A 13447-nucleotide genomic window follows, 5' to 3' on the forward strand; every position below is an offset into this window, starting at 1 on the left:
TTAGGTGTGCCTTGCGTTTGCCTGTTGTTTTGGAATCAGAATTGAATAGTCTCAGAGTTCAGAGTTCATAATGAGCAATTGCAATCTCCAGCCTGGCCGTGATTGCTGCTGAATAAAAATGGGGAGGATATTATTTACAGATGGAGAGCAGGAGTAAAATTAGAGATATCCCAACTAATCTTAGAACTCTATCAATTCAAAGAGGAAACCTCCCAAAATTCTATTAAATCAAGCAAAACCTCCGCTAACTGGCGTGTGACTGTACAGCCGTTTGGCCACGGTTTACACAACTGAGAATGCCATACAAACGCGGTGTATAGCCGCAACCCAGGCTACTATCAGATGTGCATTTCCTCCGCTAAGGAGCAGTGCAAGTCATACATTCCATAGTGCTAAGAAAGTTAAAGCAGATCCCCCGAACATTACCTCTCCCACAGTTAAATAGGGTTTTTCTAGTAAACGCATGATAAAGGAATCTGCAACCAGAAGTTTTTTTGCAGCGATTTCTGAAACGGGCAGCAAAGAGGAGAAGACATGTAGGGCCAAATCTCGATGGGTGACAAAAGAGACAATTACATGTCATAGAGAACATTCATATATAGTGTAAACTTCATGTGTGACTTTGCTGTCGACTTCAGTGTGATACTTCTTATGGAAAATTAACACTTGGAAGAGCACCTGGAATATCACCTCTTAGAAATGGCCTACTGAACCCTTGGTTAAACTACCTTTTCGGGAGTTTACGAAGAGGAACGGCGAATATTTTGTAGATATCCTATTACCACAAGGAATTTATTTTTAGAATACGATTCTTGTGGGTAGAAAACGCCGATGTGGAAGGAAGGTATGACTATTTTCTTGAACGTGTTCCATATCCTGGGCAGTATCTTAATCCGAATTTAGAGGTGTTATCAGTAAATGTCTTGATACGATGGTCTCGGGATTATTTCCGGTTGTAGTCTTGGCTGAAAAATGGCACTGGCTGGCCAAGGCTAACAATGGTAGGAGGACGCTTCAACAAAAGAGACTGGATCAAAGAGAGGAAGAACACGACAATTACACCTTGACTTATCCATAATCAATTCTACAAATCAGCCTTTTCAACCTGACTTCTCATACCTTTCTCTCCTTCTTCCACCATACCACTACTACTAACCCTTTTGCCCCAACCTCGGCATCGGTTATAGTCCCCTCAATAAAATCACATCCGAACCCTCGGATATCCTACTCTTACCAAAATCCACACAAAACACATGTCAATAATAAAGACTAGTAACTCCTCTTCTTTAATTGTGATATTTGCCACAGTAACCGATACATAAGTAAGGGAACAAGATCCTAATCTGGTTCTAGTTTGTTTGTGTTGTTGTTACTGCTTGTTTTTATCTTACAGCCGTATAAATTGATCTGTTAGAGCCTGTGTTCTTCTTATCGGTAAGTATCCACAGTTATCAGTAGTTTGTATTTCATTAAACTTTAGCTATGGCCGTAGTCCCAGTCCCATATACTCCATCCCACGAACCGGTCGAGGAATTCGTGGAGTTCAATGGTGCCAAGTTCAGAACTGTGTCTTGGAATGTTCCGGAAACCATTACTAGAAAGGGTAAGGTAATCTTTGTTCATGGATTTGCCGAATCGGCACCTCTTTATACCGAGTTCTTTGATAATTTGAACAAGGCCGGTTACGATGTTTTCTTCTTCGACCAAAGAGGAGCTGGTGAAACCAGTCCTGACAAATTGGAAGGAAAAACAGACGAGTTCCACACTTTTAACGATTTGGATTTCTTCATTAAGCGTAACTACGATGCAAGAGAAGACAAGACTGAAAAGTTCTTCTTGGGAGGTCATTCCATGGGTGGTGGTATTGTTCTTAACTACGGTATTAGAGGTAAGTATAGAGATTACATCAAAGGTATTTTCACCAGTGGTCCTTTGATTAAGTTGCATCCTGATACTCAACCAAACGTGATAGTTAGAACATTATCGCCAGTTATAAATGCTCTTGTTCCAGGCTTGAAGATCGATTCTAAGTTGAACTACGATTATATCACCTCGAACGAGAAATGGAAGAAGTACATCATCGATTCTAATAAGAAGCTTATTGGTACTGTCAGACAATTCAATGATATGTTTGCCAGAGGTGATGACTTGAACAAAAAGGAAATTGTCGCTAAGTTCTCGCCAAACATCGCTTTGTTGGTTCTCCACGGTACTGGTGACCACATTAACTGGATTAAGGGAACCGAGGACTTTATTGCCTTATTGCCAGAGAACGTCGACAAGCAATTTTACCCAATTGAGGATGCTAGACACTCCCTTTTCATTGAGAGAGAGGGTCTCGTGGAAGATATCCGTGAGAAGGTCATCGCTTTCTTGGACAAGCACTAGAGTTCGTTAGAAAAGATATTGCCGGGCCAATGTTAAGTAAACAGAATGAAGTGGGATAATAATAATAATAATAAAATGAAGTTAAGCTACATTGTCTTTACTCGATACTTAGTGAATTGTTAATATAATATGATAAAAAAGTGGGCTGTAGATACAAAACGGTTAAGGAAAAAGGTGAGTTCGTATTTTTCAAAACACGGTTCAGTAACTCGAGATCTCTTGGTACCAATTGAGTCTGAAAGCAGTGACTGTACTTTATCCTTGGTTGTGTATTATGTGTATTATGCCAATAATTTCTTCATTACTTGGCATTATCTCATTATCTCATTATCTCTTATCTTTTCGTATTTTAACGAAATCGGTCTTCAATCACTATCGAAGAGTGGCATGATAACAGGTTTGAGAAGTCACGTTTTAAATAGTAGAACTTTATACTTAAAATACCATATTCTACCCACAGACTATGGTTTGTGGCAGTGCCATTTGCTGCAAAGACTATTTTGATGTCAACAATTGACTCACCATTGTACTCCAATGTGTATAAGGTACTCCTGAAGAGAGCAGAAAAGATAAGCGAACTCCCCCTTAGATCTCTATTTTACGAAACCATACGGTATTTTTAGCACATTATAAGCTAACTACTACCCCTATGGTGGAATGTTCACCCAGATTCCATGGCCATATTTTCACCATATACGAATTCTATACGAGAAAGGCACCTTCATGTTACTAACATACAATAAATATTAAACTATTTTAGATCTCTTACATAAATGGTGACATATTCACCACGACGACTACTTTTAAGGTATTACCACAAAGACACGAAATATCCCTTTCCAATGCCTCAAATCTGCCTCCCTAATTCTATCGTATCTGTCATTCTATCTACCCAATCACATCCAAGAACTCATATCCACCTTTTCAATACCACCCTTTAACTCTTCCACCACCATCTCTATCTTGTCAATAACACCATCCATCACCATCCATCACCATCCATCTAGCTGCAAAATTAGTACCGACCCCTCGATAACCCTTCTCTCCCTCCGGAACTCCCCCACCTTTCACCACCTTCTCTCACCTTCTCTCCCCCGAATCTGCCTCTTTCTATACACAATCGGCCGTGTCTCTATGAGAAAGCCGTTTCGCACGTGAGATGTCCGACCGCCAATGCTAGGCATGTCACCAGATGGTACATTCCATAGATGGACAATGGAGATGGACAAGTCTGGAGAGCAAACTGGAGCGAGTCGTATTCACTGCGATTGAGACATCAGGTTGATTTGGGATTTGTTTCTGAAGTTGGCCTTTTTTTTATGTATATTTTGTTTGCTCTGGTGGTTTTTCCCCCTTAGAACATAGCATTTTTCACCCATCGGCTCATAGTTAGCATTGTCTTGGCTGGGTATAATCATAGACATTGAGTAGCACAAGTCGGTGAATATCGAGTTTTATCGCGTATAAGTGGTTTTCTGGATCATCGAGCCCCCTAAGAACAACTTCTGGGTGCTAAAACCTATCTTCAGCGCCTTGAGCCCTCCATCGGCCCTACAGTTTAATGGCCCTCCCTCCAAACTGTTGCATTTTTCACTACTACCGATTGTGATAAGAACGTTCATTTAGGTTGCAATTATAACCACAGTAAAACCCTACAACAACCCCCCACGATCCCTTTAATTCCCATAACCATAACAAATCCTCGGCAGATATGGGTTACACCATAAAACAGAAAATAGACATCTGTCTAAAGGCCGAAGCCAACCCCGAGATGACTCAAGCCGATCTAGCCTCTTGGGCAGCATCTCAGTATGGATCAGTGAAAGCCCCGTCCCAGACGACGATCTCTCGTATCCTCAGCTCCAAGAATGACTTGATAGCGACTAAAGATACCGATTTCCAATTGGTTCGTCGTAGGAAACAAACGAACCCTTTGCTCCGAAGAATTCTTACCGAGTGGATCACACAGGCCATATGGGAAAACATTCCTATAACAACACCAATTATACAGCTGACGGCAAATGCCATCTGGAACCGGCTCCCCACAGAAGAAAAGGATGGAAACGGTATCTTCAATCAAAAGTGGTGTAACCACTTCATCAAAAGACTCAATATCAATCTCACGGGTACCAAGGAAGAGATAGCGAATAACCCAGGGAACCATAAGTTGAACAAAGTATGGAAGTTGGATGAGAAAATAGAATTGAAGCAGTATCTTTTGCTGTTGATTTCTCAGGAAAACTATAGTCCTCAAGATATTTTCGTACTAGAAGAGTTCCGGTTGTTCTATTCACTTCCTTTAGATCAGATCTTTGATGTTTCTTCCATAGATAAAGGATTGAAACAATCAAGTTCATCGACTGAAAACTCACTTACCATCATGCTTGGATGCAATATTGACGGTTCGGAGAAGCTTACGCCTCTAGTCGTAGGGAAATATGACAAATTCGATGTTTCCAAGAGTTCACATGCTTCATTCAAAAACACTTCAGTCAACCATATTTCTCAGCATAACCTCATGAACAAGATCACAGAAGTGTACCAATTGGTTTACAAATCAAATACCAACAAATGGATCACTTCCAGCATGTTCCAGAACTACTTGGTCACCCTTGAACACAAACTATCTAGTGTTTCTCCAAATAGAAAAATCCTTATTCTTCTTGACGATTCGTCGTCCCATAGAATAATCAACTTAAAATTCGATCACATCAGATTGTGCTACATGAAGAACAATACAAACCACAAAAGTCCTTATAACTCATTATATAATGGAGTTAAATTTGATTACTTACCCATGAACTTTGGTATTATAGAAGAGTTCAAGATTTTGTATAGACTCCAGCAATACTTAGAGATGATAAATCTCCAGCGTCTTAATTCAAAGACAAGCAAAAGCAGTCTCAGTGACACAGAACCATCACCAGATATAGATTTGACAAACTACAAGGTCAATGCTCCTCAGGGAATGGAAGTGCTTTCGGAGACTGACTATCACATTCCGCTTATAAAGGTAATTGAGTGGATCAAAAGGTCATGGGACTCGATTTCGCCAGAGAAGATCTTCCTTTCTTGGAAGAGGACTCATCTCATGCCATTAGCGAAATCGTGGCCTTCAAATGATCCTGCGGTATCGATGAAAGCAAACAGTGATTTGGTTTCATTAGTAACAACTTCTACCAACTACAATATCAACAAGAGCTATAACAAGTTGGTGGAAATCATGGGTTATTTAAACGTGGTGATTCCTTGGGAAATAGAGGAGCTATTGGGTTTGGTGAATGAGATGGGAAAGGTCACGTTAAACTATGTTTCTATTGAAGAGATTATCGGCAGTTGTCTTCTGGAAACTTTCCATGAAGACGTACAGGATGATAAATCGGATAATAATTTGATGAACGATGATCTGTGGTATAGTGGACAAGTCGATGGCACAAATAATGACAGCGCAAGTGCGTTTGTATCAAACAGTCCAGGAAGTTTGCTTACTCAAGCCTTTGCAACTGCAGCTGCTGGAAAGGCACAAAGTACTGGTTCTCCTTATGGATGGAATGCTGATTTCAATGCTACAGTTGTACCGGCCACTGGAAATAGTTTGAATGACAGCACTAGGCTAGCTTCTTTACTAGACACTGCTGAGAGAAGTCAGCCATTATCCGATGCGGCCATGATGCCAATAACGCCAATGGATAGCACTCAATTGGTCAACGCTCCGTTAATTCCAAGTAGAAAACAACAACAGCAGGATGTTTCAGCACTTCCACCGATCTTGTCCAAGTTCAACTCTTCCCCACAAGTTCCCACTCAGCTCTCCCAAATAGCAGCAGCATCAAAGATCAATAGTCCGGCTGGGTCAAAACATAGGATAGAGGGAGATGAAGGTTGGTTTTCTGATAAAAGAAGAAACACTCTCTTCTCTCCAGCAGCCAACAACATGGTTTATCCGATTCTAAATACGGGAGGAGCACTTAACGACTCATTACCTCCTTCTGGGTCTCCTCCTCCATTGTTTACTGGAACCACTTCGAATTCTGGGCTTCTAGGGAAGTCAGTCTTTTCTGGAATTAGCTACAAGTCCTCACCAGGGTCCAATATTGGTAGCTACAACGGTTCGGACCGTGCTTCTTCTCCAGCAGTGGTAGTCAAACATAACGACTACGATATTATGAAAATGCTCAAGAACTTGCTCGAGGCAAGCTCTAGTTCACTTAAGTTATCTTCGGCAACAGTCAATGAACTTGCGTTGAACTTGAAGGAGGTTGAAGCTAGGTTAGAACAACAGTCAATACATGAGGCTGCGGTGGGGCGACAATCCAGTTAGCTTATATATGTAATGCCATTTATAGAAAATACAGCAAGCTACTGGTGGGTATAAATATAGAGACAAAGAAGAGGAACTTCATAACGAGATAAGATCCATAAAAAAGTGTAGTATGTTGGTATTTTCGTTTCATATATAAAACTTCGTATGATATACTGAGTATGTACAAGTAATTGGATCATAGCGGTGCATCGTGGGTTAATGTAAAATATGGCGAGCTAATGCTCTTTAGTTCATGAATACACTCTTTAGTTGCTGAAGACACTGTTGGTCCTCAAATATTGGATTTTCGTTTTCTTTTTGAGTATTCTACTCCGTTCAGATGATGAGTTCTTCATCGAGTTCTTCCTATCTGTCTTTCTGGAATTCATAGTGCCTTTGGATAGACGTTCTCAAACTATTTGTATTCCAGTAATCTTCTACGTGCTATCTAAGCAGTTTCTGTCTCATGAGCGGTCAAAACAGTCTCATCATCATCCTCGGTTATACCCAACTGCCTAGCCCTCTCTTCCAAACGCTTTCTTTTCTCCAAACGGGCTCTTCTTATTCTGGCGATTTCAGCCTGGATCTCATGCGGTTCCTTGGGAATCTGGTTCAAAGTAGAAGGATCTGGCCAGAAACCTGGCAAGTTAAACTTGTTATCGGTGTCCAAACCGACGTAGTACATCACAAGGATGGGTGTCAAGAGGTAAAAACCAAACTAGAAGCTGTTAGTATTGAACATTCATGATGTTGTAGAATGAATAAACGGATGGATACGGGATATGGAACTTGCGATGGAGAAGAGCAATAAAGAGGCCGACACTAACCGTATTTTAATATCCTTCAAAAATTCCAAAGAATCCAGGCAAACTACCTAACCCTTCGTGAGGTCACTTCCATAACCAATGGAATCTCCAGTCCAATCATATCATCTCCATTTATTCATCTTCTTTCCTCACTCTCTGTACTTCAAACTTACCTTAGCGGTTTCAAGCTGAGTTCTGGTAATACCACCTATAAAACGACGGTAAAAACCGGAATGTATCATTCGCGGCGACATTTTCTTGATTGTATATGTTTTCTCTTAGCTGTTAACACTTAAAAATGCTACCAACTAGTTCTAATCTGAAGAAGAAACAATCATCAAATACCATCAATCGAATCTTGAACATTCAAACTCCGTAATTTTTCACAGCGCAGAATCTCATGATATTTCGCACGCGAAAAAAGGTTTGGGATGTTCCTGTGTGCTGTGGGAGTCTGGGAATAGTCAATGGTAGCAGCAGAGGGTGTTGGTGTTGGTGTTGGTGTTGTTATGTGGTTTGTTTGGATATAGTGGATTTAGTGGAGATAGTTTTTAGAGTAGCTGTAGAGTAGGTATATTTCGTGACAATATAAGTGGATGAGGTTGAACTTCAGGGGACAATGCTAAATACATTCATTCTCCGAAGAAGTCCGTATTCATAGTCCTAAATGTTCCATTTTAGAGTGCGTCTGTGCTTAATATTTATCAGTGAAGAGGACCTCCAGGGATTGAGTCCTTTCATTCTTATCAGGAAGAGTTGATATTGAATTATTTTCCGCTGCAGCTCCTCCCTTTAGTTTCAGATTACCTGAACATACACCCCTCCCTGTGAACACAGCAATTTCCAGGTTTTCTATACCACTTTAGCTTCGTATTCAAGGATTCTCTTTAAACAGGTATGGATGTGAGGTATTCTATGCAGGTCGATCACTTCCAGTGTTTTTAGGGGTTAACGATTCAGATGAAATTGAGAGTAATTACGGCAATGTTGTGTTCCATGAAGCACACTACTAAATAGGATAAGATAATTTCCAGCGTACTGGAGTCATTTTTGGTGGAGATTGTAGAAGTATTAGTTTTAACAGTGTCCCAGGATTCCATTATTGCGTCATGGGTTTCACTAACTATGTACCGAACTTCCTTCTACCTCGAATACATGTATTTATAATTATTGTGTCAGCTACGTAAAAAGACATGTCATTTCGTAGCTATTGAAAGGACATATATTACTTACTCTCCGACATGGTGATCTTCATTTTCTTTCTCTCAATGCCCAAGTAAAACCTACCATACTTCACCAATACTTCATTACCACCTTCACTTGCTCTGTGTGCACTCCTTCTATTTTTGTCTTTTAGCAAAAGCACACGAATCAATTACCGCTAACAAAGGATCACTTAGTGAAGAAATCATAGTTAACCACTTGGTTGTAAAGTCTTCTTATCGGTAGACAGAGGTGTTCTTGATGGTATTATAAGGACAATTGACCAGATCTAGTTAAATCTGAGTTACGTAGTCATTTTTGAATATATCAGTTGTCAATTGCACTGGAATACTAGTCGCTATTATTGTATCGCATTACGATCAAGTATTTAATACTGGTTCACTATGTCAGACTACACAGCCATAGAGTCGGATGTTCCGATCGGAGGCGCTTATAACGATACTCCACCTCCACCACCACCAAAATACAACGTGTCAGGTAGCATGGATACGGGACATGCTACAACAACGTCATCCCAACCACAGCAATCGTCTTCAGCCCCCGAAACTTGGGCAGAAAGATTAAGACAATCATCTCACCCTATAGCATTACTCTTCTATATGTTCTTCAGAGTGGCCCCCATTTTCATCTACATCTTCGGTAACTTCTTTATCGGATTCATTACCCAGAAAAACCGATTTATATTACACTTCATTGTGTTGATCTTGCTATTCTCTGCAGATTTCTGGAACTTGAAGAACGTAGCGGGCCGTTTACTTGTCGGCTTGAGATGGTGGAACGAGACAAACCCTATTGAGGGAGCTCCAGGCGAGTTTGAGAATGTATGGGTATTCGAAACCGCTGATCCTAATAGATACATAAACCCCATCGATTCGAAGGTTTTCTGGGTGTTATTGTATGTCCAGCCATTGGCATGGGCAGTGTTTGCGCTCTTGTCATTGTTGAAGTTCCAGTTCTTGTATTTGCTTTTGATAATAATAGCAATTTCGTTGTCATTGACCAACGCATTGGCATTCACCAAGTGCGACAAGTTCGGTAAGGCTAACAATATCGCTACCGACCTTTTCTCCCGTGCAACGGGAAGCGTGTTTAACAGGTTGAACCCATTCTCCCGTTAAGATCTCGCGAATATGAATTGATGCATCGAAAATGGTACATCCGAAGATTATCTATCTAGACTATTTCTGTAATTTATTCTCCTTTCTGAAGAAGGTGAGTGTATGTTTCAATCCACGATCACTTTTAGTGTATTCCGGCTCAGGCCTGTTTTCAATGTAGGCTATTGTATTAGACTCTAAGTCCAAGGTTTTTCGCGCTTTTATAATACCTTCCAGGTACCGGGGAGAGTTGGTGACCTCGTCCAAGATGTTGTTGTTGAGTCTAACTAGCACATTTCCGCCATGACTTTTGTTGAAAGAACTTAAGGCAGGTGCTTTCAACATATCACCAGAATTCCGCTTGATAGGTGAAAATGCCTTAAATTTGGAATGAAGAGTATCATAAGTACTACTGGAGCTGTCTTGCTTCCACCAGAGTAAGGACTTAAAACTGGTTAAGGTACTGTCATCAATCAAGTCTGAATCCTTACTTTTGTCTCTATTTCTTTTGGATGGTGACCTCAATCTGAAGCTGATAGACCTTCTGAATTGTTTGCGATCCTCTGGTTCTTTGAAAGCCAACGTAGGTGATTCCATTCTTGCAATTGGGGGACAAATTTGCTCTTCAAGCGCCAAGTCAGAAGGGGAAGGACATCTCAAGTAACTATCGAATATTTCATCCATAAGGGCTTCAATTTTCTTTTCAGAAGCGTCTGTGGCCTCTTTCTTTCTCATCAACCTAGATAAGAGATAAGTACTTCTTCTGAGAACAGAACTTTGGACTGTTTCTTCTGTATAATGAAAAGCCTCTGTAACCGTTTTGACATCCGTGTTGATATCAATTACGTTTTGCAGCACGTCATTGTGGTATTGACTGGAGAGAAATAGAGCAGTATACTCTGGTGTTGCTTTACCGATTTCGTCGCCTTGCACGGACATAGCTAGTATGATCTTGCCACTTCCTCTATTCTTTTGTTATTGCTAATAACCTATCTGCTTCCCTTGATTGTCACTTGATTCTTCTAAAAGAATACAAACAAATGAAATAAATATTAACCGCCTTTCGATTGCAAAATTTGTTTTTGCCGCTTCGCGGTTTTCGCAGCCAATAGAGTTTGATACAGTGGTCTATCATATATAGATGTATACATATATATACATATATTATAGTTAAACGTATTGTAGGTTAAAGTCTTCATGCTGTGGATTCCATTAGTCACTCAATTGGTACCTTCAGACATCCTTGTTTGGTGAAGATTAATCTTAAGAAGAATGCAGTGAACTGCTTGCAACATTCATTCAGTGAATACTCCTACGTTCAATATTTCACGATATCGTTCCATTAAATACCCATACATTCTTTAGAATATCCTAAACATATACACACATAAACAGAAATCAGAGCAAATCAGAGCAAATTTGAACAGGCTTGCTCCCTCCAGTCCAGACCAGGAGATACATCTATTTAGTCAATTGGACGTAGACAGCGTCCTGGTGGCACATAGTTAAGTGCACAGATTTCTTTGGTGGATAAGGTCTGCTGTCTTTTGAAACAAGATTTGGAAACATCTGTAGCAATCTGACAACAACGTAGGATGCCTCAGTCAAAGCAAATTGTTGACCTAAACAGATTCTTGGACCACCATTGAATGGAACATAAGCCCATGATAACCTTTTACTGTCGGCCCATCTCTCTGGTTTGAATTCCAGAGCATCTTTACCGTAATATTCCTCCATTCTATGAGTGGCGTAAACACTGTAGGCGACAGTAGTACCCTTAGGAATAAAAATAGGAGCCTGTCCATCTTCACCTCCTCCAACTGGTAGTGTAGTGTCTTTATTAGAAACTCTGAAGTTAATTGGGACAGATGGGTAAAGTCTTAATGTCTCATTCAAGACAAATTTCAAGTATTCACATTTCTTCAATGACGCAAATGTGATTTCATCGACCTTGGCATCATCACCCTTGCCGAAGTGAAGGTAAATCTCTTCCTTTAACTTAGCAAGGACCTCGGGTCTTCTGGCCAATTCGAAGAATGTGAACGATAACAATCCAGCAGTAGTATCTCTACCAGCTACCAAAATGTTTAACAATTGATCTTGCAACACCTTTGGATTTCTAGTTTGCTTAACTAATTCGTATAAGAAAGTGTAGCCATTGGCAGAGTTCTTTTCAAGTTCTTCTGGGGTAAAATTCAAGGCTCTTTGGACGTAGTGCTTTGCGACCTTGTGGACTCCAGCGTTAGCCTTACGGAATTCTGCATTATTTATCAACCAGTAGAACATTTGGACATACGATCTAGTGGCTGCGTACTTTTGGGCTACGTTGAAAGATTCAGCAAACTCAGCTCTTCCATCAATGTCGTTTGGAGGAGGCAATCCAATGGACTCATCGTACAAGGAGCACACAGATTCTCCAAACAAGAACTCTGTAGAGGTGTCCACGGTCAACTTGAAGAACAATTCCTGAATGTCAATCGTTTTACCATCGGCCTTATCGATATGCTTGCGGAATACTTGAAGGTGTGGCTCCAATGACTGGACATGGGCCACCTGCTCTCTTGCAAACTGAGGTCTCAACATAGCTCTGGAGTGCTTCCATCCCTCTCCGTCCAAAGTAAAGATTCCATCTCCTAACAATGGCTTGAAATGAGCATGTCTGGTGCCAAGTGCAAAATCATTGAACTGAGTGGCCAAGAGAGCTTTGATAACCTCTGGATCTTGAGAAAGGAAGATGTTGACGCCGACTAAGGAGATGTAGTAGGTGTTGGCTTTGGCCCTATGGAAAAGCTCAATGGCAAAATCAACCATATCACCCTCATTCTTCTTCTTCAACAATTCAAGAATAAGAGGAATAGACCACCAGCTATTCTTCAAGAACACAGCATCTTTGCACCCATGGGCTTTTTTGAAAGAAGATCTTTTGGCATAAGTAGCAAGAGCGTAGACGACGACTGCACCAGCTACGATGGTATACCATTTAGCCAAGTAAGGGATGAGGTCCTCAATGGCAGGCATCGCAATATTTTGTGATGTAGTAATTTGTGGTTAAATTATTTGTGATTAAAGTTATTAATACCAGGAAATTGTGCCTCTAAATTTTACTTGGTGTCCACCTTAATCGTAGAAGACTATGATTATATATCAAAAAGTTAAATGTCTTTCGGAATAGTAATTTCGTAGAAATTGTATTTGCTAGGACTTTACTATACAATTCAAATGAAGGTAAACCAGATAACAAGTTACCTTATACCTCGAAGGAAAACCTATGAACCACAAAAAACCACAAAAAATTGCCCCTCTAAGATATTCCACTTATTTATACATCCTGTATCATAATTCCATCGACAATCCTAATCTCTTAAGGATTGCTTATATATCTACACCCGCATGTATGTTATTGTTCTCTTCGGATATTATCAACCTTCCCCAACATAATATTTTCTGGAACCTCTTTCCTAATCCCGTAATTTGCGACTGTATGGGACAGTACATGATAAGATTATTTGCCAGCAACACCGAAGTAAGTCATGCCTACTAGTGGGATGGCCAGGAGTTTGTGGCTGCCTAAGGCGATCTCTAAGGACTAAGAGGAGCTCATGGATCGGATCGGCGTCCACTTTCCCAAA

The 13447-nt window shown here is 40.4% G+C and overlaps 5 protein-coding genes across 5 annotated transcripts; 2 read left to right on the forward strand and 3 right to left on the reverse strand. All coding sequences in view use genetic code 12, as the record gives it.

The window, feature by feature from the left end:
* Window positions 1-1482: 1482 nt before the first annotated feature.
* RJT20DRAFT_3258 (acylglycerol lipase) lies at window positions 1483-2388 on the forward strand (the record flags this gene model as incomplete). The annotated part of the gene is made up of 1 exon (XM_064919718.1): window positions 1483-2388. One exon carries the CDS (start codon window positions 1483-1485, stop codon window positions 2386-2388), a length of 906 nt encoding a protein of 301 aa, XP_064773670.1.
* A 4751-nt stretch (window positions 2389-7139) lies between these two features.
* Window positions 7140-7751, reverse strand: PET100 (Pet100p; the record flags this gene model as incomplete). The annotated part of the gene is made up of 2 exons (XM_064919719.1): window positions 7140-7409; window positions 7671-7751. The coding sequence occupies 2 exons, from the start codon at window positions 7749-7751 to the stop codon at window positions 7140-7142; spliced, it is 351 nt and encodes a 116-aa protein (XP_064773671.1).
* Window positions 7752-8704: 953 nt separating this feature from the next.
* Window positions 8705-9869, forward strand: RJT20DRAFT_48387 (uncharacterized protein). The gene has a single exon (XM_064920330.1). It carries the CDS (start codon window positions 9105-9107, stop codon window positions 9837-9839), a length of 735 nt encoding a protein of 244 aa, XP_064773672.1. The 5' UTR covers window positions 8705-9104; the 3' UTR covers window positions 9840-9869.
* Window positions 9870-9899: 30 nt separating this feature from the next.
* On the reverse strand, window positions 9900-10757 carry RJT20DRAFT_3262 (uncharacterized protein; the record flags this gene model as incomplete). Its single annotated transcript, XM_064919720.1, has 1 exon — window positions 9900-10757. One exon carries the CDS (start codon window positions 10755-10757, stop codon window positions 9900-9902), a length of 858 nt encoding a protein of 285 aa, XP_064773673.1.
* A 410-nt stretch (window positions 10758-11167) lies between these two features.
* Window positions 11168-13084, reverse strand: RJT20DRAFT_108235 (cytochrome P450). The gene has a single exon (XM_064915739.1). The coding sequence runs from the start codon at window positions 12834-12836 to the stop codon at window positions 11280-11282; it is 1557 nt and encodes a 518-aa protein (XP_064773674.1). The 5' UTR covers window positions 12837-13084; the 3' UTR covers window positions 11168-11279.
* Window positions 13085-13447: the final 363 nt, after the last annotated feature.

The sequence above is a fragment of the Scheffersomyces xylosifermentans genome (assembly GCF_036884685.1).
Source record: "Scheffersomyces xylosifermentans strain CBS 12540 chromosome Unknown RJT20scaffold_5, whole genome shotgun sequence".
NCBI lineage: Eukaryota > Fungi > Ascomycota > Pichiomycetes > Serinales > Debaryomycetaceae > Scheffersomyces > Scheffersomyces xylosifermentans.